Genomic DNA, 20,760 nt, shown 5'->3' on the forward strand with positions numbered 1-20,760 from the left:
GGGACACCTACTGGAGCAGAGTCTAAAAAATGAAACCAATGGGGGTTACAAGTATCTATCAGGATTGATTCTGAGTCAGAAAAAATATAATACGTTTTTCCACTCAGCCCTATTAAGTAGGGCTGATCCAACTCCTATCATTGATTGCATTGGATGCATTTGATTTCAATGCATTTGTGTTCTTTTTCATTTACTCCATCTATCATCCCTATATTTCATTTGGTTTCATTTCATTTGGTTTTATTCTATTTAATTTTATTTTGAATTGTATATATGCTTGCTTGCTTGTTGGCAAGGAGGCAGACAGCAGTCTGTTGTGTGTTGGCTGAGATTGTATTGGTTGGGTCTCATGGAGTAGATTTTACCACAAGGGCATAATCACAAGCAAGTCAAACTAGAGCTTAAAATCAGACGTGACCCAGTTATACGCTGTGTTATTTTATGAACTGCATGTCTATTTTTTCACCCTCCCATTTCTAAACAGCAAAATTGAGTGACAGTGTCAGTAAATACATCCCTACTGACAGCCAAGGAAAGGCCGTGGGTCACTGTTGACCAGCTCATAGTAGAAGACTGACAGAACTAGCCTGGGCTTAATCTTTCCCTCTCTGTCCAGCAATCGTGGGCTAGAAAATTAGCCTACTTCAGATGCTCTCAACTAGCTACTGTGAGTGTGTTGTGAATTGGGTGTATGCAGAAAACAGCCCTATTAAAGCAGTATGGTGTGCCGACCGTGTTTCCAGGGAGGCAGAGAGAGATCCCAGGAGCCCGGAGGGAGAGTGGACAGACTGCACACACATGACTTGTTTACAGGGATGGAGAGAGAAAGAGGAGAGGGAGAGCGAGAGAGTTAGAGAAGGGGAGGGAGCGTGGGTGTGGGAGTGTGTGATTGTTGTGCTCTGTGTTGAAGCGGAAGCAGCCGGATCCAGTGTTAGGCTGGGCCTCGGTCTCTACTGTAGGCATACAAACCCATGCATGCGCACAAACACTCATATGGAATGAATCAACACTTTGTTGGCAACAACGCTTCACTCTGAGTGAAACACACACATACACGCAGACACACACTGTTAGCAGATGTTATGTATCCTTTGATTGGGATGGAATTACAGAGGAAATGAGGCTTGTGTTTTTGAACAGGGTTTCCTCCCCCTGTGTGCGCCCTTGTGTGTCTGCTCGCACACGTCATTTTCCTGTGCGTCGTATGTCAGTGTGATGCCCTGATGTTGCTATAACCGCCGTCGTAGTGGGTCCCAAAATAGTGCAGAGATTATTGTTCTAGAAGCCTAGTTGACCCAGTTTGAGGTGTGTTACTGCATGATTTGTTTATTTCTGAGTAGTCGACCTTCCTGCCACTTTGTTTGGTGTGGTGTGAGGTGGGTGTGTGTGTGTGTGTGTGAGGGGGGGGGGGGGGGTGCGCACAGGGGCCTGAGGAGAGGAGAAGTGAAGGGGGCTGTGGTTTGCTGCGTCTGTCTTTCCATATACCAGTAAAAGGGGAGCGGTACATCCTCTGTAGTTGTGTGCCTCTCTGGTTGGCTGGCTGGCTGGCTGACTGACTTGACTGACTTGACTGGAGGGATATAAATAGCAGTCTTTGAATAGGAGAACTGCAGAGGGAAGGAGGATGGGGGGATGGGGAGATGGCAGTGGCGCCAGGGAGGAGAGGAGTGCCAGCGTCCCGGAGTAGTGGAAAAAGGAGGCAGCCCTGGTCTCATCTGTTCACTCACTCAATCACAAGCATGCTTACTCAAATGTACACACTTATACGCACATAACCCAACAGAGGGGAAAGTGCATTATATAGAGGAGAGAATTGAGGACAGACTGCAATTAATTGCTTAAGAGACAGGGGCGTCCAAAATGGATTTCTGATCAAAGTGTTATAGAGCTCCGGGTAATCTCTGGTCCATGAATCAAAACCTTTCATCATGCTCAACCTCAGTAAATCCTGCACACTGACATCTATTTTATTTATTAATTTATTTTTTTATGTTCTAAAAAAATTTATGACAAGAAAAACTCAATGGGCAATCGCAATTGAAATCCCAATTGGAATATTCTGTCAAATAATTGAAATTAGATCTTTTTTGTCAATATCTTTCAGCCCTGGTGGATAGTAAAGTACACAGGCCTGTAGTCCGGCAGCACAGTACATAGACTACAGAGCACATTCAACTGTATAGAGCTCCAGGTTCAACAGTTCACAATCAAATCAATCATACCAGATAGATTTGTAGGTGTTGCTGTAGGAAGGGTATGGTACAGCTACACGGTTGGTTCAGGTAGGGATTCCATGAGTAGGATATGGAGTAAACCCCTCAGTAACAAGGGGTGGCTAGCTATGGAGGTAAATAGGTGTTCATAGTTTTTGTTGAGACGTGCCAGTCACATCTCTGAAGACATTCTTCAGCTGTTCCCAGCTCTCTCACTATCCCACAACACTGGGCTTACGCAATATCTAACATAGTCTGTCCTGCCCCCATTCCTAGATTCCACTGTTAGACTTCTGTAGTCATAGTGTAAGCCGATATGAATAATGTGCCTCTGTTGTTTTGCCTGAATGTAGTTTCTCTTTCTTTAGATTCTGATGTCGCAGAGACTACCAACCATGTTTTAAGCTGTATGGCTAGACCTTTCTCGCTCACTGGGTTTGGCAGGGAGAGCAGATGAGCAGTAGCCTGCTGTAGCTGCACCCCAGACTGCTGTCCTCACTGCTCTCTCACCAGAGCAGGGGTGTAATTGTTGAAAATAGAGTGCTTGATGTACCGCTAATGGCTGCATTGTGTGGCAGTGCGGAAATGTGTTTTCAAAGAAGCAGAGTGGCCAGGTGCTAACCCCCCCACCACCTCTTGTTTCTCTCTTTGTCCTAGACGGTCGATGACGATGCAATGGCAGCGTGAATGAAGCTTGGCGTGGGGAGAGCTGAACGATGCCCAAAGGTGGGGGTTCTAAAACCCCCCAGCTGGACCACTTCCCACTCAGCACCGACATGGTGGAGAAGCAGGGTGGGAAGAAGGTAAGACTGACAAATGCACACACACACACACACACACACACACACACACACACCCTGTCCCATAGCCAAAGGTTTGCATATATGATTCCAGAATCAATAGCCGTGCGTCCTTGAGCGAGACACTGAACCGCTACCTCTGATCCACAATTGTACGTCACTCTGTAAAGGAGTGTTAGCTAAAATAAATGCCAAAATGGGCAGCAGAGTGGCAGGTAGACATCCTTCAGCTGGAAAGCCTGGGTGCAAGGCCCTGCGACAGAAAGCATCTGCCCTCCTAGCTGATTCTGCACTCTCACCTCCCTGTGGTGGGGGCAAAGCAAAGTGAGAATTTCTTCTGCAGGGATTAATGGTGTGAGAAGAAAAAAATGCCTGAACGCACAAGAACCCTCACACAGATACAAAATGCATATACTTGCATCATGAAATTATACATGCACCTTCTCAGAGCAACACTCAAAATAGACACACATCACTACAGTCCTGCTTCTATGCATCCACCAACAGTGGCAGGACCCACAAGCTGCATGGTTGTTCTCATAACACTGTAAAAATCATTATTCCTTCATTAAGCTGCTCCGTCGTAGTCCGCGTGCAACTGGCAATTAGCCACCGTGCTCCTGCGCATGATTCCTTATGACCAGGGTCTGGAGTCTCCACTGTCAACTGATGCTACATGGACAATGTACATACACACTGATCAAAAATAGAATTTACCTTGCTCTGAACTATGTTGTAGCAGATTAACATCAGCATACATCCTGCTTAGTGTCCCACTTTGTGTCAGGCTCTGGATTATTAAAAATAATAATAACCTATATCAGTATCATCAGTTAATTTTTCAGCCAACTGCAGCTCCTTATTTGTATCTTGTACAGGCGTGAAATGTCTGTATGGGCTATTGGTGCATTTGGAAGTGGATCTATGCCAGATAGATACCGCTGAACTAGCCTAATGTTTCGCTGGATGTTTGATGTAGAGCCTTGGTTCAGTGCTGTTACCTGCTGCAGAGTGCTTATACGCTTTGCTCAGTGAGGCTTTGACACTCATCTCAGAAGGTAGACAAGCTTTGATTAGTGTGCTAATGGTGTATATTTTTGTTCCATTGGATGCTAGTTTTCTTTGCGTCCTCAAACGCAACATACAGTTGCAGAGCCTTGTTGGGCTCCATGCAGATAGACTGATGAGGTGATCAATAAACTCTCAGATCCACAAGGGTGAACTAGTGGTGTATGTATATGTCTGATGTTTGTCTCCCTGGGGTTTGAGTAGAAAGCAGGGCATATTTTTTCAGTGTACCTGGGATTTGATCGACAGGTCTAATGTTTTTTTCAATTTAGCATTTAAGCTAAGCTACTCACTTTTAATGTCTAACTAGTGATGGCATATACAAGTAGAGTTCATAACGTTAAAAAGAAATCCCTAATATTTCGGTTATCTTCCTGAATTCTGTTATTGGCATTTTTTAATCTGTGTGTGACCGTCATGTTGGTTACAGTGGCACAAGGTTTTGGGCGCAACCTGATGATGTCATGGTGTCTGCTAACTGCTAAGCAACTGGCAGCAGCACCAAGAGGAAAAGAGAGGAGAGGTGCAGCTTATGCAGGCATGGATGTACAGCCCTCTGCACAGGATTGCATCAGATTCTGGCATGGAGGGAGGGAGGCAAGGGGGAGGGAGTGAAGCGCACGGGGGTGGGTAAAAGAGAGAGGCAGCAGGAGGAAAACGGAGTGAGACGAAGAGAGCAGGCATTGCTAGGAGACCACCAAACAGGGTGTCTTATAAAGGCAGATCTGAAACAAGTCTCTAGTCGTAAATTCAACTCAGCAAAAACCAACGCAGCCTAACTCTAGAGAAAAGCTTTGGCTATTCTCTACCAACTCCCATTAGCTCTGCGTCTGATGCTGTTTACTGTTGTCTGTTTTCTCTTCTCTTCAAGGAACCACATTTTAGCTTCTCAATTTCCCCACTAGATATAGGCTTTGCACATGCCCAAGTGGATGTGTCATGCTGTCATGCTTTTGTATGCATTGTCTGCTCGTTGAGAACACCTGTGTGTAGCTCAACTTTGTAAGCGAGACAGACCGAGAGAGAGAGAGATCAGCTAACTGTAGCTGACACTGTTTGTCTCTACTGTACCATGACATCATAGTCTTATGACTGGGGCAGGGCAGGGGGAGGAGCTTGGATAGCCGACACATAATGGAGAACCAGTCCCAAGGAAAGGGAGACGGGAGGGAGACAGAGGGTAGGGCAGAGAAATCAAGTGAAATCAAGTGAAAGTGTGTATATCATATCTGACCTGCGCCTGCATCTCTGGTATGAGACCTTGACACCCCCAGACTTAGGGCAGCCTGGGTAAAAATGCCTTGGCCTTGCACCAAAACACACACTCTGCCCCTAATTCAGACATTTTGTATCAATTCCCTTTAGAAATGTGTAAGTTAGGATTGGGCAATTGGAATAGGAAATTGCCCTGCTGTTTTTTGCTGCTATAAATTACCTTCATATTGGTAATTTACAATGTTACCAAGTGCAAGACATTCAGTGTTTCTATGCTTGACAAGCATATATAGCTGCCATGGCAGAACAACACCCCGCCGCGACTGTAAAAACTCTATTATTTATGAGTTTATTTTCATTGAGACCAAAGCCATGTTGAACACAGGTTCTAACATCTGCTGACCAAGAGCAACATTCTGACCAATGAGGAGCACATTATTTTGGGAGCAGGCTTCAAATTGTGCGAGTAAAGTTAATCATTACAGCTTAGGCTATTGTTAAAGACATAATATCATCATAGCCCATCTAAAACATTGGTGTTTAGCTGCTCTAGCAAGTAGGCTAAGTCAATTAGCAACCTCAAGTTATGTACTTCATGCCATTGTAAACCATGACTTTGCACTGCCTTCCTCCATGCATTTACTGCTATACTACGTTAACGTACAAGTAAGATATCAATTTCACTTTTCAAACGCAATGCAACTAATTTAATTGAGTGCATTTCCTCTTACATATTAAACAGAAATAGCAGATAACGTGTGCACATTATTTCTTTAGGTTAGTCAGCCACTACTACCGTGACTAACGCATTTTTGGGGAAGCAGACGCAGAAACAAAAATAACCCTCAAGAAAAACAAATGAACAAGAATCAAATTTAAAATCAACTTGAGTGCAAGGACTTATACTATGATTTAAAATGCCATTCATTGCGCATTTATAAACTATGGCGTAGGCGGAATGTTTTCAATTGAAACAGACACTGTATGTGTATGTCTCCAGCCACCCTGTCCCTTTGTGTGCGTACGCCCCTCAACATGCATTGCTTGGTGGAGTTAGCCTATTTTTCAGCACTGTCTGAGGGAGAGCTCCGCACTTCCCGTTAGGGTGGTGCGGTGGGAAAAAGGGACCGATATCTTTCTGTATTCCTGGCGTGGACTTTCTCTGACTCATATTTTCACCAATGCATGAACAAGTGTAGTCTGGTCCTAAACAAACTCTTTGACTCAAAGACTCTGGGGGCTTTCTTTGATGTTGCCTGTAGCAATAGCGTCACCATGCAGGATGCAAGTGTTGTTGTGATTGGAGCCTTTTCTCACTGATTCATCTTGTCATTCCGTGATTGAACCCGCCAGTATCTGCAATGTATACAGTGGCTACCTGAACACCTGCTCAGATGATGTAGAGAAAGAAAATGGTAACGTGCGAATGTTACAGCTGATTCAAGTTCTAAAATGTATGTTCACTGTGCGGGCAGAACAACATGTAAAAAATCCTTCTCAATGTAGAAGACAAGGAAGCGATTGCTACGCAGCTTTGGTGGTTTATCATGATAGTTCATGCAGAGTCAACAAAGTTATTTGACCCATCAATATTTACGTGTTGTTGTACATCAGGTTAATTCCAGGTGCTTAGCAACTTAATGAAGCTGCATACTATCGTTTGAGTAACATATCTGGCAACTAATAAGAGAAGTTGAGTGTGTTCCGATTATTTCACATTGCTCAGTTCTGTCTCAGGTTTGTTACTGTCACCTTGAACTTGTGTTGCAAAAGGATGCATTTTCTAGAGAGAATACCTTGCCACAGGATGCCCCAGCTTAACAATGGTTTCATTGGTTCATCTTTGTGACAGACACAGAGACCAATTAATCATCATCCGTCTATCCATTTTCTTGTCAGGGTCCAAGTCAGTGTCATGGTAATTTCACGTAGCCACACCTCTGGCTTGAAATCTGACTGGTTCACTTATGTCTATAGCCCACAGTGTCGCCACCCTGTTCTTAGCAACTACTGTGTTCTAAATTTCTCCAGGAACAGCCTATGTAGTGAATCCCAGTGCATGCCCCGATTGTATACCACTCTTCCCACAATTTCTGTATTCAAAACAAAATCCTGGTTTGGGGCTGTAAAGTTGGCCCATATTTTGCTCATGTTCAGCCCATTATTGATTGCTTTATTGACTTAATTTAATTACTGAACAGAAGCCATGTATAACCCACTCAAGACTGGAGACTATTATGCACAATGCCAGGTTTTGTATCTGTCATCTTTTCTATTCTTACTTTTGTAAAGCAGGTAGTGAGGTTAAGCAAGTCGCTATCTATCAGATCTCATCAACCTGGATAGAAGTTGAGCTAACAGATGAGTATTATATACATTTTCTGGAGCCGCCTGCTTACAGATAGACTTGGGCTCCTGATTGGTTCCAGCAGCCATAGACCACAGAGCCGAGCCGGCGTCAGCATAGCCTCCTCTCTCCCTGGGCCTGGCTCTTTGTGCTGCGGCCGGAGAGCCAGGAATCCAGGAGGAAATTCCATGGAAAAGTTCCGCTCTGCAAAGCCCCTAATGGCTGCAAGACTGTGGCTCAGGGCAGAGAAAGATGCAGACTACAGGAGGAGGCTGGAGGATCTACAGCTACCTCTTGCTCGTCTTTCTCTCTCTCTGTCGGTCTGTTTCTCTTTTTAACCTCTGTCTTTCTGTTCAGCCAAAGAAAAAACACTCGGCTAAAAGACACATTTGCATTCGTGTTGTTTCTTGATCAAAGCTCTGATTCTTCTAAATCATTTTGCTAATAGTGTTTTCCTCTGCCTGTTCTGTTTTGTTTCTTTTGCAGGATAAAGATAAAGTGTTGTCAAACAAGACTCCCAAATTGGAGCGCAGTGATGGGGTCAAAGAGATGAAAGAGAAGGCCCCTAAAAGGAAGCTGCCCTTCACTGTTGGAGCCAATGGAGACCAGAAAGATTCTGACTCGGGTAAGAGATTATTGGGATGCATTTCAGTGTATAACTGCAAAAAACTGCAAAAGTGTTGAATCCAAGACGAGTTTTTGTAGTTGTCTGTTTTGACTTTTCCACAAATAGGAATCAAGAGAGGAATGGGAATTATTACATCACATCCTCTCAGGCTGGCAGGAAGTAGTTAGGCGTGCTCTGTGGTCGGGGGTTGGGCAGTGTGAAGTGAGTAGGCTCCCAGCATTAGCTTCAAGGTAGCTGTGTGTGCGTGTTTGGCAGAAGCAAGGAGTTCATTCCTACAATCATAGTCCAAAGGAGAAGAAGACCACACAAAATCATGAGCCAATTAAGTGGGGATTTGTGTAACATGCAGGCCTGACCAGGTCTGGCTGCGGTAAGGCTCCGGCTTTGTGTTTTCTTTAATTAGAGAGAGAGGGACTGCTGCTCGTGCTTGTTTGGCTTTGGGCTTTGAGGGTTCTGGATTTAGTTTGTTGATGATGGTCCAAAACAACGGCTTTAGTAATACAGCCTTCATCGCTGCTAGCTGAGTTGCTAGATTGGTTTATGTTCAATGATTATACTTGAAAAAGCTTGCCCCTACAAATAGGAGTCGAAAACAGCAAGGGTGCATGTTGTAACGGATGACTATTATGGTTTGGGGTCAAGTTTAGTAAGATTGGATCTCCAACTTGTAGGCACGTGGGTTTGTGTGTAATTACTGTGTAGCTCAAGGGAGTTATGAATAAGTGGAATGTTTGAATGAGAAGCTCAAACAAGTTTCCTCATTATTGCTTTGATGGGGCACCCTTGTTGTGGCTCTGTACTGTGTCTGTGTGTGACAAAGAGAAACTGTCACGGCTTTTTGCATGCTTGTGTTTGTGATGTGAGATTATTGCGAGTGTGCTGTGTGTTTTTGGGAACAATGGTCATGCTTGTCATCTTTGATTTTTATTAGCCTGCTTCACATTGTTTACCTGTTGGCTTTCCTGGGCTGCTTCCCCGAGCTCCCTCTCCCCAGGCCGTTGGTGGAGAAAGGTCAGCCCGACCCCCTCTCAGTAAGGGCAGGCGTGAACTCTCCCGTCTCAGGCACAATAGTTGGACAGTCTGTCTATTTGTATGCTAATAACATTAGCCTCTCTGTTGTTGGGTTGGGCTATCTGGTCTTCAAGCCTCTAGCCTGCCTTAACTACTCTGAAACATATTCTGCAGGTTTAGTTCTAGACCTAAAAGAAATTACTCTCAATTGTGTTTTGTGTTTTCAAACTGGTGACGATGGGCTGAATCACTAAAGATGGAAGATTCCAGGGTTTGTGTCATTACACTCTTCACAAAGTGCAAACGATCAGATTGTTAGTATTTGTCTGCTGTTTTAATGCTCCTGGTCCATTAGGATACATCGCATCATACTGGCAAAATTATTCTGTCTTAGTGTTGGTTGGCATGTTAGTCTCAGTTTTTAAAATGGGTCTCTTCCTCTGCCTATAAGCCTGAGCGCGTTGTTTTGTTCATAGAATTTGCTTGTTAGTCAGGTTTTTTGTGTCCTCATGCCCCTCTCATCTGTAAAAAAATTCTGCATATCTGTGTTGTTTAGTCTGACTTTGCGTTGCTTTGGCCTTGCTAGTTGCAACCCTGCTGGGTCATTGTCTATCCCCTGTGCAAAATTTTACACCTCTGACACATCACAAAACCCCACCCCACCCCCGAAACCCCATTCCTCTGTGAGGCCTGATGGAGACATAGCCAATGAACAATATACAGTGTCTCTAACCTAAATACCCTGCAGCTCTGTCCTCAGCTCCAACTATGTTAACTTGTAGAATACCATAGAGAAATACTTAGATTATCCACTACATTCTCTCTGCAATGTAAATGGATCTGCAAAAAAAATGACAGTTAATTTAAGAATTCAAGCAGCCATGAGATCACTTCATTGATCTGTAGACCCTTCTTAGAGATCAATGGCAGCAAAAACCTTTGCAGTAATGCCGATATTGTTTGTATGCAATGCTAGCCCACTCTGCCTCCAATTAGCATGCACATGCAAGTTACCTCCTCACTGTTTACAAATACTATAAGGGCCTGTAAGCGAGGTTAGAGGGCAGGAATATGTACTGTAGTTATGCCCGAGGAAAGCACTTTGCAGACCACTCAAGTTGTAGTTAATCCAAGCTCTCCAAACTTCAGTGCTCCTCCCTCCCTTCACAGAATCACCAAGCCTCCCTTGACCTCCTCCTGAGGAGTGCTAGACAGCAGCATTCCTCCTTCCTTAGATCATCCTCCTTCCGCTCTTTTCTCCCCTTCTCCTCCTCACCACCGCTATCCACAACAGCAGAACTCTGACTTCACGGATAGTTGGTATTCTTCCTCTAGGACCATCTTATCACATTGTTTAGTCAGATGCTATTCCTCTCTCTTCGGCTTCGCAGCTTACCTTAATTTGCTCGAACTGAGCCACTTACTCCTTTTTTGCTGCTGTTTAGATTAATGTTTGTAGTTGCAACCTTGTCTTGACCGCAGCTTGTTTGATTATTCGTGCAGCATAGTAGCAGTGGTCAGGTTTGTGAAGCTTGGGGTAAGCTGTGAGCTATAAGATTTAGCCATGTGGAGTGGGTGGCAGAAGGAGACAGTGATTTGCACAGATCTGCAGCCCACGCCATTTTATCCCTGGCAGGCTATAACACACACAATTTTCTCGTACTCCCTCTGTCTCCCAGACACATGTAGGCTCTGAATAAAACCAATAGACACAGGCAGTACATTCACTGTTTAACTGATTAACACAGCGTGTAGCATACTTGCTATGTAGCGTATGCAGAGCATACCATGTGCCACAATATACATTTCTCTATCTTCCGTGCTCACCACAAAGCATTGACAGAACATCCTGTTGGCCACTTCCTGTCTCTTCTGCCTTCACTTCCTGTTTGTGCAATTTTTATGTGTCTCTATAGAACAACAGCACATTTCTCTCACTCTAACTTGCTAGAGTTGACATACCTGGTTGAGCTGGTTAGAGTGGTTCTTCTTGCTATGGAGTCTGTTGGCTAGCTAAACTAGACAATCTCTTTGTTTAGGGTCTAGCTAACACAATTGCTTTGTCTGCCTGCCATATCAAAAGCCAGCTCTATTATAGCCTGACATTTGTGTTTGATGTGTTCCCCACCCCTGGCTCAGGTTGGCAGTCTATTCTTGGGGTGACTAGCCTAGCTAGCTTGCTTTCCTTTTTTGTTCTCCTCTTCTCTTATCTTGTCAGTCCAGTTGCAAGCAGTGAGGAGAGTAAGGTTTCAACCCTGTCTGTAAGCTAAATATTATCATTTTACTGGGACACATAAAGGCCTCAGCTTTATTCCCTAAATAGATTTCCTACAGACATACCACGGGAGCAGGCACACTGTGTGTGTAATTATTTCTGTATTAATTTGTCTAATTCAATAAAGGAAAACTGTGAATGCACACGTCACATATATATTTTGATTTGTGTCATGGTGAAGTTTTGATTTGTGTCTTTCCTTGATTTCTCAGAGTGATTAACAAAGAGCAAACGTCATGAAAACCAAATCCAATTCCTTCCTTTCGATCCATGTGGAATGTGTTATGAGGCGCTGGCATGTGGCTGCTTTCCATTTTCCCACAACATCCCATCAAAGTAAAATTATTTTTTGTAACTGGCAGTAGATGTTGACTGAAAATTGTTTGGTCATTTTGGCCTTGCTGGTAGAGGCTGTGGGTTTTCAGTTTGAAACGGTGATCCGTATCTCCTCCATTTGCCAGTTTAGTTGTAAACCAGACAGCTGCCTCATCTGCGTTTAGGTTTGGGCTACTGGTAGCCAGATCCATGTCGGAGATGACCAGGCTAGTAGCTGGCAGTGATGATCAATGCTGTAACAGAGACAGTTTGGCTGGGGCCTTGCATGTTGTTTAGTAACAATCCTCTGTATTGGTGAACCAGGGTCATTACTGCATTTCTGGTGCCCAGTCTTGTAAACATAGCCTGGAAAAGCTAGCCTAGCATTTTCTCTGTTCTGCTGCTCAAAAAAACATGTTTGGACTGCTTCTGTGGTTCCTGCTGTTAAAGTCTTAGCAGGAGGAATGTGTCTAAATGGCAAATGCCTTGGAGAACGTGAGAGTGTATCAGAGAGGGTGGGGGTACATTAGCTGTAAGTGTTCACAGATGTTAGTGAAAGTTCATCAGCTCTGTACTTTTGACTGTGGAAAAATCTTTCCCTGAAAAGCCTTTAGCCACCGGAAGTGCGAGCCGCCGTGTTTCCTTCTCGCCTCATTAATTATGTTTTTGTGGCCTTGAGCTGTGCAGCCAGTCTCGGAGTGAGAAAAGTCCCACAGAAGTCAGGCTCAGACACATCCACTGCTTTGTTGATGTCTCTGTACAAGTGTCTGGATGCCCATTTGATTTTATGTTTCTATTTCTGTCTTTTTTGCTGGTAGAAGGTTGTATTGTTGTGCATTTTCTCATTGATTTTGTGCTGTGGGATTTGGGAGTTGTTGCCCCTTGTGATGAAGTGTTACAGTCATGTGTACGAGTAGCTTTACCCTCTCCAAGGGGCATCAGATGGTATGTTGCTGCTTAAAATAATTGCTGGGCGTGTCGTTGTGGAGCAGCTGCTTTTGTCCACTAGCACCACGTCTCCAATCAGCCTGGCAGGCAGGCTGGCCGGCATGCGGTGACCTTGGCCAGGCCACGTTGAGTTGAAATGTACACCAACCATTTCGTAATAACTGTGGCTCTGCCAAGTCACACCCTCTTTCCTATCCTTTCTGACTGACTGACTGACTGGCTTGGAGCCGGACAGACGGACATAAACACACTGCCTACTGACCCCTCCCTTCCTCAGGGGCAGCTGGGTAATCATACACTTAAGTCACCTCTGCCACCACCAGGCACCTCAAATGCTGGGCCACAGCTTGATGTGTGTGTGTGTGTGTGTGTGTGTGTGTGTGTGTGTGTGTGTACGTGAACAAGTACATGTTTCACAGAGGTTTATTTAGATGACAGGCATAGAGACTATCTGACTTGTTGCCATGGAAATGCTGAAAGAGAGGACCAAGTCGATTGTAGTGACGCCTTCATTGTGGCCTCCCAAAAAATCTGACATAATGGCGCAAAATTGTTATGTTTGGGAGATTTAAGATTGTCGATGTCCAGTGGTACTCTGATGTAGATCTCAGTTTAAATAACATTTAACATTTAAGTACTTTTTCTCAGTGATGCTATAGATAATAGATTTATCTATGATTTAATTGACAAAATTAGCTGGAAACATGACATTTGATTAGACTGATCTTTGAAGTCTTAAGAATGTAACACTATTACTCTCCTCTTCCACAATGTTCTGTAAAGCACTTGGCCAGAGTAGTAAATACTCAGAAAAGTACTCATATTGGCACCCTGTATCAAATACTCATAATTAAGTACTTGTCTGCAAAAATATCTTGCAACTCTTGTTTGTTTTTGGGGAGAGGGGTAATTTCTCTCCAACTCAATAACATTAACGTTGTTCCTTCTCCTCTCACTCTCCTTACAGAGAAGCAAGGTCCGGAGCGGAAGCGCATTAAAAAGGAGCCCACCAACACCCGGAAGGCGGGCTTGCCGTTTGGGATGGGGATGCCAGGGATCCGGGCCGGGTACCCCCTCTCTGAGCGGCAGCAGGTGGCCTTGCTCATGCAAATGACAGCTGAGGAGTCCGTCAACAGTCCAGGTGCGTGCTTATCATGGAGGCCACGTCTCGCTGGGACGGGTGGCTGACAAGGAAGGAGGGCAGGGAGGGAGCTTTATATACGTGTGTGTGTGTGTGTGTGTGTGTGTGGGGGAGAGAGGCAGAAGTGGGGGATGAGGGGTGGGGTAGGTGTTTTTTGTTGGTTTCTGGTGTTTGGCTGGGGTGGAGGGTGAGGTTGTAGGCCGCTGTGCCTTTGCCACACCTCTGCCACACAATGCCCCTTCCAGACCATTGTACCATGCTTCATTAAAGAAGAGACCAGGCCACTTAATTTGATTTAGATTGTACAAGATAGCCCACATCAAATCCCATTACAGCTACACTGTAAACCTCTGCTGTCTTCATCCAAGTCTACTGAAAGTAGTTGTTTTATCTCAACATCCATAACAGCCACATTCCTGTTTATCTACAATTGCGGAATTTTGTTTCTGGAATGCAGCATAAGAACATCAGGGAAATGAAAGCAGCTCCCCTGTTGGTATTGTGTTATTGGACTAATAGTACATTCTCAGCATCTGAGCCAAACCACAGTAGATCACCAAAGTCCTTTCAAGCATTTTGCTTTGTTTATCCCTTATCTGATCTCCTTTCTGCTGTTAGATGATTATTCATTAGATGTACTATCTCCTTACCATCTTCTCAAGTGTTAGATTTAATGTTGGTTGTAGACAGAAGTAGTTGACCCTAAACATATTATAAACCTACAATAGCATCATAGGTGCTACACTGTGCCTTTTCTCTTATTGTTGGCGTTTGAGATAGCATTTGGTTGGTGGGGACCAATACATGGCCACTTTTATTTATATGTTAATTCCTTCAGTGCATGCCTGAAGGCATGAACATAGATTAAGTGAGTGAGTTTCAAATAGCATTTGGGACAATAGCTGTGCAAACTCAATAATGTAAATGTGATTAAGGCTTGGGTTTAATCTTGTAAATGTGATGAAATGAGCTCAAGTGAAGTGGGTCCAGCCACTCTGCTAATGATTTTTAGAGCAAGATTGCCCCCTTCTGGCTGTATGGGTTTCCAACAGTTTGGTTCTGATTGTAGTAACTGACAGTAATTAAACATTGCCGTTAGGATGTCTTAGCAAATCATGTTTTATTTTTAGCCAGTAAAAAATGGAACATGTATATCCATGCTAGTATTTAACTTAAGTGTCTATCTCCTCTTTATAGACACAACACCAAAGCACCAGTCGCAGTCCAATCTGGGTCAGAAGGGAACGCCAAACTCTGCATCTAAAACCAAAGACAAAGTGAACAAGCGGAACGAGAGGGGCGAGACTCGGCTGCACAGAGCAGCAATCCGTGGAGAGGCACGCCGTATCAAGGAGCTCATCAGCGAAGGAGCTGATGTGAATGTAAAAGACTTTGCAGGTGAGAGGCCGTGCTTACAAAATGTCCTGTAGTTTATACATCTAGTGCTATGCATCCACTCATACACAGCATACACCTCTCAAACATAATTTCTTCTTATGCTTAGGCTGGACTGCATTGCATGAGGCGTGCAACAGGGGATACTATGATGTGGCCAAGCAGCTGCTGGCAGCCGGGGCAGAGGTCAACACCAAGGGTCTAGATGATGACACCCCTCTACACGACGCATCCAACAATGGACATTTCAAGGTGAGAGGGCATATTCAAGAAATACAGCGCACATGGGTTTTCCCACAGACATGTAACAACTATTGTAGATGTTTTCATGGGATCAAAAATATTAGTTGGCTGGAAAGAAGACTTGTTTTTCCTACCTGAACTCACAAAGGCAAAACAGTAGAACCAGTAACCATCAGACTCTGACCTGATGGAAACTGTGGTTAGTTAGGTTTAGTCTGTCCGATTGTAGTCTTCTAACCAAGTTAAGATCATTGCTGTGACTATTTTCAGGGCATACCCACGGCTCATGCATGTGATCAAATAGAAGTTGCGATGCTAATCACGGTAGCTCTTCCATTGCAATTTATACATGGCATCTTCATTGATTATTTTATTTTGTTTGTTTCAGGTGGTTAAGCTACTTTTACGGTATGGAGGAGACCCACGTCAAAGCAACAGAAGAGGTGAAACACCACTGAAAGTTGCCAACTCTCCTACTATGCTGAATCTGTTGCTGGGGAAAGGCACGTACACCTCAAGTGAAGAAAGTTCATCAGGTACGCAATCTTTATCTTTCAGTGTCATCCCTTAATATGTGAATTCAGATAGGTTGTATAAGCCTATTGTACAGTGTAAAAGGGAAGTAAATGTCAATTTGTTTATAGATTGTACTTTTCCTCTCCTCAGAATCTTCAGAGGAGGAAGATGCCCCATCATTTGCCCCGTCCAGCTCCGTTGATGGCAATAACACAGACTCAGAGTTTGAGAAGGGCCTGAAGTTGAAGGGGAAGGTGGACCCTCCCAAATCCGCCGTCACACCCGTCAAGGATGAATACGAGTTTGATGAGGATGATGAGGAAGAACGCGTCCCCCCTGTGGATGATAAGCATCTCTTGAAGAAAGACTTCCGTAAGGACCCGATTACCAAGGCCAACAGCTTCATCTCTATACCCAAGATGGAGGTCAAAACCTATTCCAAAAGCAACTCGCTCACACCAAAGAAAACTGTTAGGCGGATCATCTCTGACAGCAACAGTTCAGACGAGGATGATAGGACGTTGTGTTTCACGCCAACGCCTACGCCAAGGCAACCGGCCCAGCCAACTAATACCAAGACCAGGGACTCCGGCACCCTGAGCTCCAAACAACAGAAAGACAAGAATAAAGTGAAAAAGAAGCGGAAGAAGGAGAGTAAAAATAATGTCAGTAAAGAAGTCCGGTTTGGTAAAGTCAACGACAAGTTCTGTACGTCTGACTCTGATTGTGGAGATATGGAGAGTGAGGATGATAAGGGCTCAAATAGTATAAAGGACTCTTCTGCAACGAGCCTGAAAGAATCCTCTGGCTTCAATGCATCCTCTTCCTCCTCCCATGGGAACTTGAACTCTCAGAAACAAGCACCATCATTAGCGGAACAGCACCCAAAGCAGTGGAGGACAGATGGCTGGAAGACTGTCTCATCTCCTGCATGGTCAGACGTCAGTTCTCTCTCCGATTCAGTCAGAACGAGGCTGTCCAGTGAGTCTGACTACTCCTCTGCTGACTCCAGCGTAGAGTCAGTAAAACAAGTGAAGAAGAAAGCGCAAGAGAACAAAAAGAAAAACAACAATGTCCACAGCAACACACTAGACAAGAAGAATTCTGACCTCTACAAAAACTCCAATGCCGACAGTACAGTCTCCAAAACAGACGTAGATGGCAAGGTGTTGAAAAAGCATAAAGTGAAGCACAAGCACAAAAATAAGGAGAAGGAAAAAGCCCCTAGTCTAGTGCTCAATCAAGACATGAATGAGAAATTTGTCAAAAGCTATTCTTTTGATTTTGATGATTCGAGGCAAAAGTCACTAATTGTTGAGACAGAGTCCCCAGCTGAGAGCAAGGTCAAGTTATCGAAACATGAAAAAGACCATTCAAAAAAGGAGGATAGGCTTTCGAAAAGCAAGTCTGAGGACAAGGACTGGTCATCTGGAAAAGAACTGCAGAGAGCAGCGAAAGAGGAGAAAAATAAGAAAACAAAAGAATCCACCAAGGAGAAGACTAATAAGGAGGAGAGGGAGAAGTCTGTAAAAGCTGAAAAGGATAGAAACATCAAGGAGAAAGAGAAGCCCAAGGAGGAGAAACAGAAGGCTCACAAAGAAGAGAAAAAGAAAAAGTCCAAGGAGAAGTCCTCCTCAAAGGCAGACAGGAAGAGTGAGCAGAAAGAGGAGAAACATCTGAAGGTGGATAAGGAGAAAAACGCCAAGGAGGAGAAGGAGAAATCTAAAAAGGACAAAACACAGAAGGAAGAGACTGAGTATGAAGCCTATGACGTCAACAACCGTTTCCTGAACATGGAAGACACCAAGCTTAGTGCCTCGGATGACCACCATGACAGATGGGGCTCAGACATGTCCTCTGACTCCTCCCTCTATGGAGATGACAGCTGGGATGCTCCTGTCAAGGAGTATAAGGAATACAAAGCCAACAACGCTGTTAAACTGATTGTTGAGACTGTCAAAGAAGAGACCAGGAGGAAAGAAAACAAAGTCAAAGACAAGAAATCAGATCATACTGACAAAAGAACAGAGAAAGAAGCCACCTCTAAGAAGAAAGAGAAAGACTCTTCAGAAAAGACAAATGAAAAGAAAAAGGACTGGACAGAAAAACAGAAATTGAACTCTAGTCACTCAGCTGAAAAGGAAAAGAAGCGAAAGGAGTCTACAGACATAGTCAAAGAGAAGAAAGAGAAGGAGTCTGTGGACAACAGTCGAGACCGCAAAGATGCATATGAATTTGTGAAAGAGAGAAAGGACGTAAAAATCAAGCAGGAATCTATAAGAGACGAATATGGCAGTGATGCTTTCTTCAAAGACATTGATGCTGTTGGCAAATCTTCTGATATCAGAGAGCGAAACCACTCTGGAAAAGAGAAAGAAAAGAAGGGTGATGGAATGGAAAAGAGAGAGAAGACAAAAGCTGACAAGCACAAGGAGAAACCTAAAGATCGCGGAGCTGATCAGGATAAGGAGAAGAGTGAGAAAAGCTCCACAGAAAAACCTGTCAAGGAGAAAGATGCAGACCGGGGAGCCAAAGACAAGAAGGAGGGAGCCAAAGACAAACACAAAGACTCACATGGCAAAGACAAAGATCGAAAGATGTCTTCAGAGCAGACCAAGGACAAGAAAGAGAAGGCCTCTCAGGACAAGCATGCTGAAAGGGAGAAGGATTTCCTGGAGGTGAAGAAAGAGGAAAGGAAAACTGAGAAGATCCGTGAGAAAACTTGGTACAAGATAGCTGACATTTTCACTGATGAAAGCGATGATGAGGAGGGCAGCTACAATGGTGGTGTGGCTAAGTTAAGTGATTCGCTCGGTTTGTCTGACTCCCACAGAAAAGACTCCACACCTGATCAGGATGAGATGGACCACTTCCCGCCAGAAAAAACAAGAAAATATTCTGCAGAGGCCAAACATGCCACAGAAAAACCAAAAGAGAAAGAACACAAAGAGAAGAAAAAAGAAAAGGCCACATTTGACACAGGTAAAGAGAGGAAAGGCTCCCTGGAGAAACACAACAAAGATAAAAAAGATTCTGTGGATGCGAAACATAAGGAAAGGAAAGACAGAATGTCAGTGGACTCAAACCAAGATAAGAAAAATAAGCAGAAGCTGTTGGACAAGAGGGATACCAGTGAGGAAAAGACAAAGAGCAAATATAAAGACAAGCAGGACCATTCTAAGGAAAGGAAGCCTTCAAAAGGTAGTGGCGAGAATGAAAAGTCCCTCCTGGAAAAATTGGAGGAGGAAGCCATGAACGACTATAAAGATGACTCCAATGACAAGAACAGTGAAATCTCTTCAGACAGTTTCACTGACCGGGGTCATGAACCAGTCCTCAGCAGTTACTATGACTCCTCCATCAGTCTGCCAGACATGTCTGAGGAAAGGAGAGACTCCCTGTCCATATCCACACCCCAGGATAAGTTCAGGGAGAAGGAGAGGCATCGACACTCCTCCTCCTCTTCCTCCAAGAAAAGCCATGACAAGGAGAAGGAAAAGGTCAAGAAGGAGAAAGGGGACAAACGCGACAAGACAGAGGAGATCAGAGAATCCTACGGTCACAGGGAGAGCCTACCCTTTGAGAAAGAGCCTATGCCTCTAGAGGCAGACCCTTACACTTTCCCATATGGGTCTAAGGCAGATGGGGAAGATGACTTTGATAAGACCTTGGAATTTGAAAAAGAGATGTCCAAAAAGGACAAAGACAAAGCAACTAGTGTCATCAGTGACAAGATGAAGGACAAAAAGAAGAAAGAGAAACACAAGGAAAAAATCAAAGAGGAGAAGCATAAATATGTTGATGGCTTTGGGTCATTCAAACACTCCAAGGAGGATGTGAAATCAGGGTCGAAAGAGAGTCCACAAGTCACTGTTCTGAAAGACAGGTCAAAAGAAGAAAGTCCTAAATTTGACATGAAAAAAGACAGAAATCGGGATACATTAGACAAAGACAACAGGGTGGACCACACTAAATCTAAGGCTAAGGAGGAAAATGAAAAGCTTGCTCAGTCTAAAGACACGGTGCGGAAAGATAACCGTCCACGTGAAAAACTGCTGGTGGATGGTGATCTCCGACTTACAAGTTTTGGTCAGATGTTGAGTCTGAAAGACCAGGAGAATGAGGAGCGCCACAAGAGACATAAAGAACGGATGAAGCAGATGGAAAAGCTGAGACACAGATCAGGCGACCCTAAACTCAAAGACAAAACAAAGTCCACAGAGGAAGTAAGGAAAAACCGCAATGAGCTGTCGTCAAAGAAATCCAACAGCCTGGAGTCTGCTCTTAAAGAAAAGAAGCTGAAGGATGTGGGTCTTCCAGCCCAAATGATGTCCCCTGACAGGAAGTCCCAGCCCATTGACAGCCAGAACTCCAAGGACTGGCTGGCTGGCCACCAGATGAAGGAGAACCTCCCTGCATCCCCCAGGCCAGATCAGAACAGGCCAACAGGTGTCCCCACCCCAACATCTGTCATCTCCTGTCCCAGCTATGAGGAGGTGATGCAGACCCCGCGGACCCCATCCTGTAGTGCTGAGGATTACCCTGACATTATGTTTGATGGGCTGGACTGCCAGAACTCATCTGCTATGACTATGTCGATGAACGCCTGCTCCCCATCCTTCTTCGAAAGGTACTCAAACATGCA

At 44.3% G+C, this 20,760-nt stretch overlaps 1 protein-coding gene across 3 annotated transcripts in view; it reads left to right on the plus strand.

Moving 5' to 3' along the window:
- The window catches only part of ankrd11 (ankyrin repeat domain 11), a 104,543-nt gene that overhangs the window by 74,653 nt on the left and 9,130 nt on the right, over window positions 1–20,760 (plus strand). For all 3 annotated transcript variants that reach the window (XM_078282642.1, XM_071919518.2, XM_078282644.1), the window contains 7 exons: window positions 2,871–3,016; window positions 8,130–8,268; window positions 13,788–13,961; window positions 15,159–15,359; window positions 15,466–15,608; window positions 15,988–16,135; window positions 16,266–20,745. In XM_078282642.1, the coding sequence (XP_078138768.1) occupies window positions 2,930–3,016; window positions 8,130–8,268; window positions 13,788–13,961; window positions 15,159–15,359; window positions 15,466–15,608; window positions 15,988–16,135; window positions 16,266–20,745 (5,372 nt within the window). In that variant the 5' untranslated portion in view covers window positions 2,871–2,929. The remainder of the gene's footprint in view (window positions 1–2,870; window positions 3,017–8,129; window positions 8,269–13,787; window positions 13,962–15,158; window positions 15,360–15,465; window positions 15,609–15,987; window positions 16,136–16,265; window positions 20,746–20,760) is intronic.

Source organism: Centroberyx gerrardi, chromosome 1, assembly GCF_048128805.1.
Source record: "Centroberyx gerrardi isolate f3 chromosome 1, fCenGer3.hap1.cur.20231027, whole genome shotgun sequence".
Lineage (NCBI taxonomy): Eukaryota > Metazoa > Chordata > Actinopteri > Beryciformes > Berycidae > Centroberyx > Centroberyx gerrardi.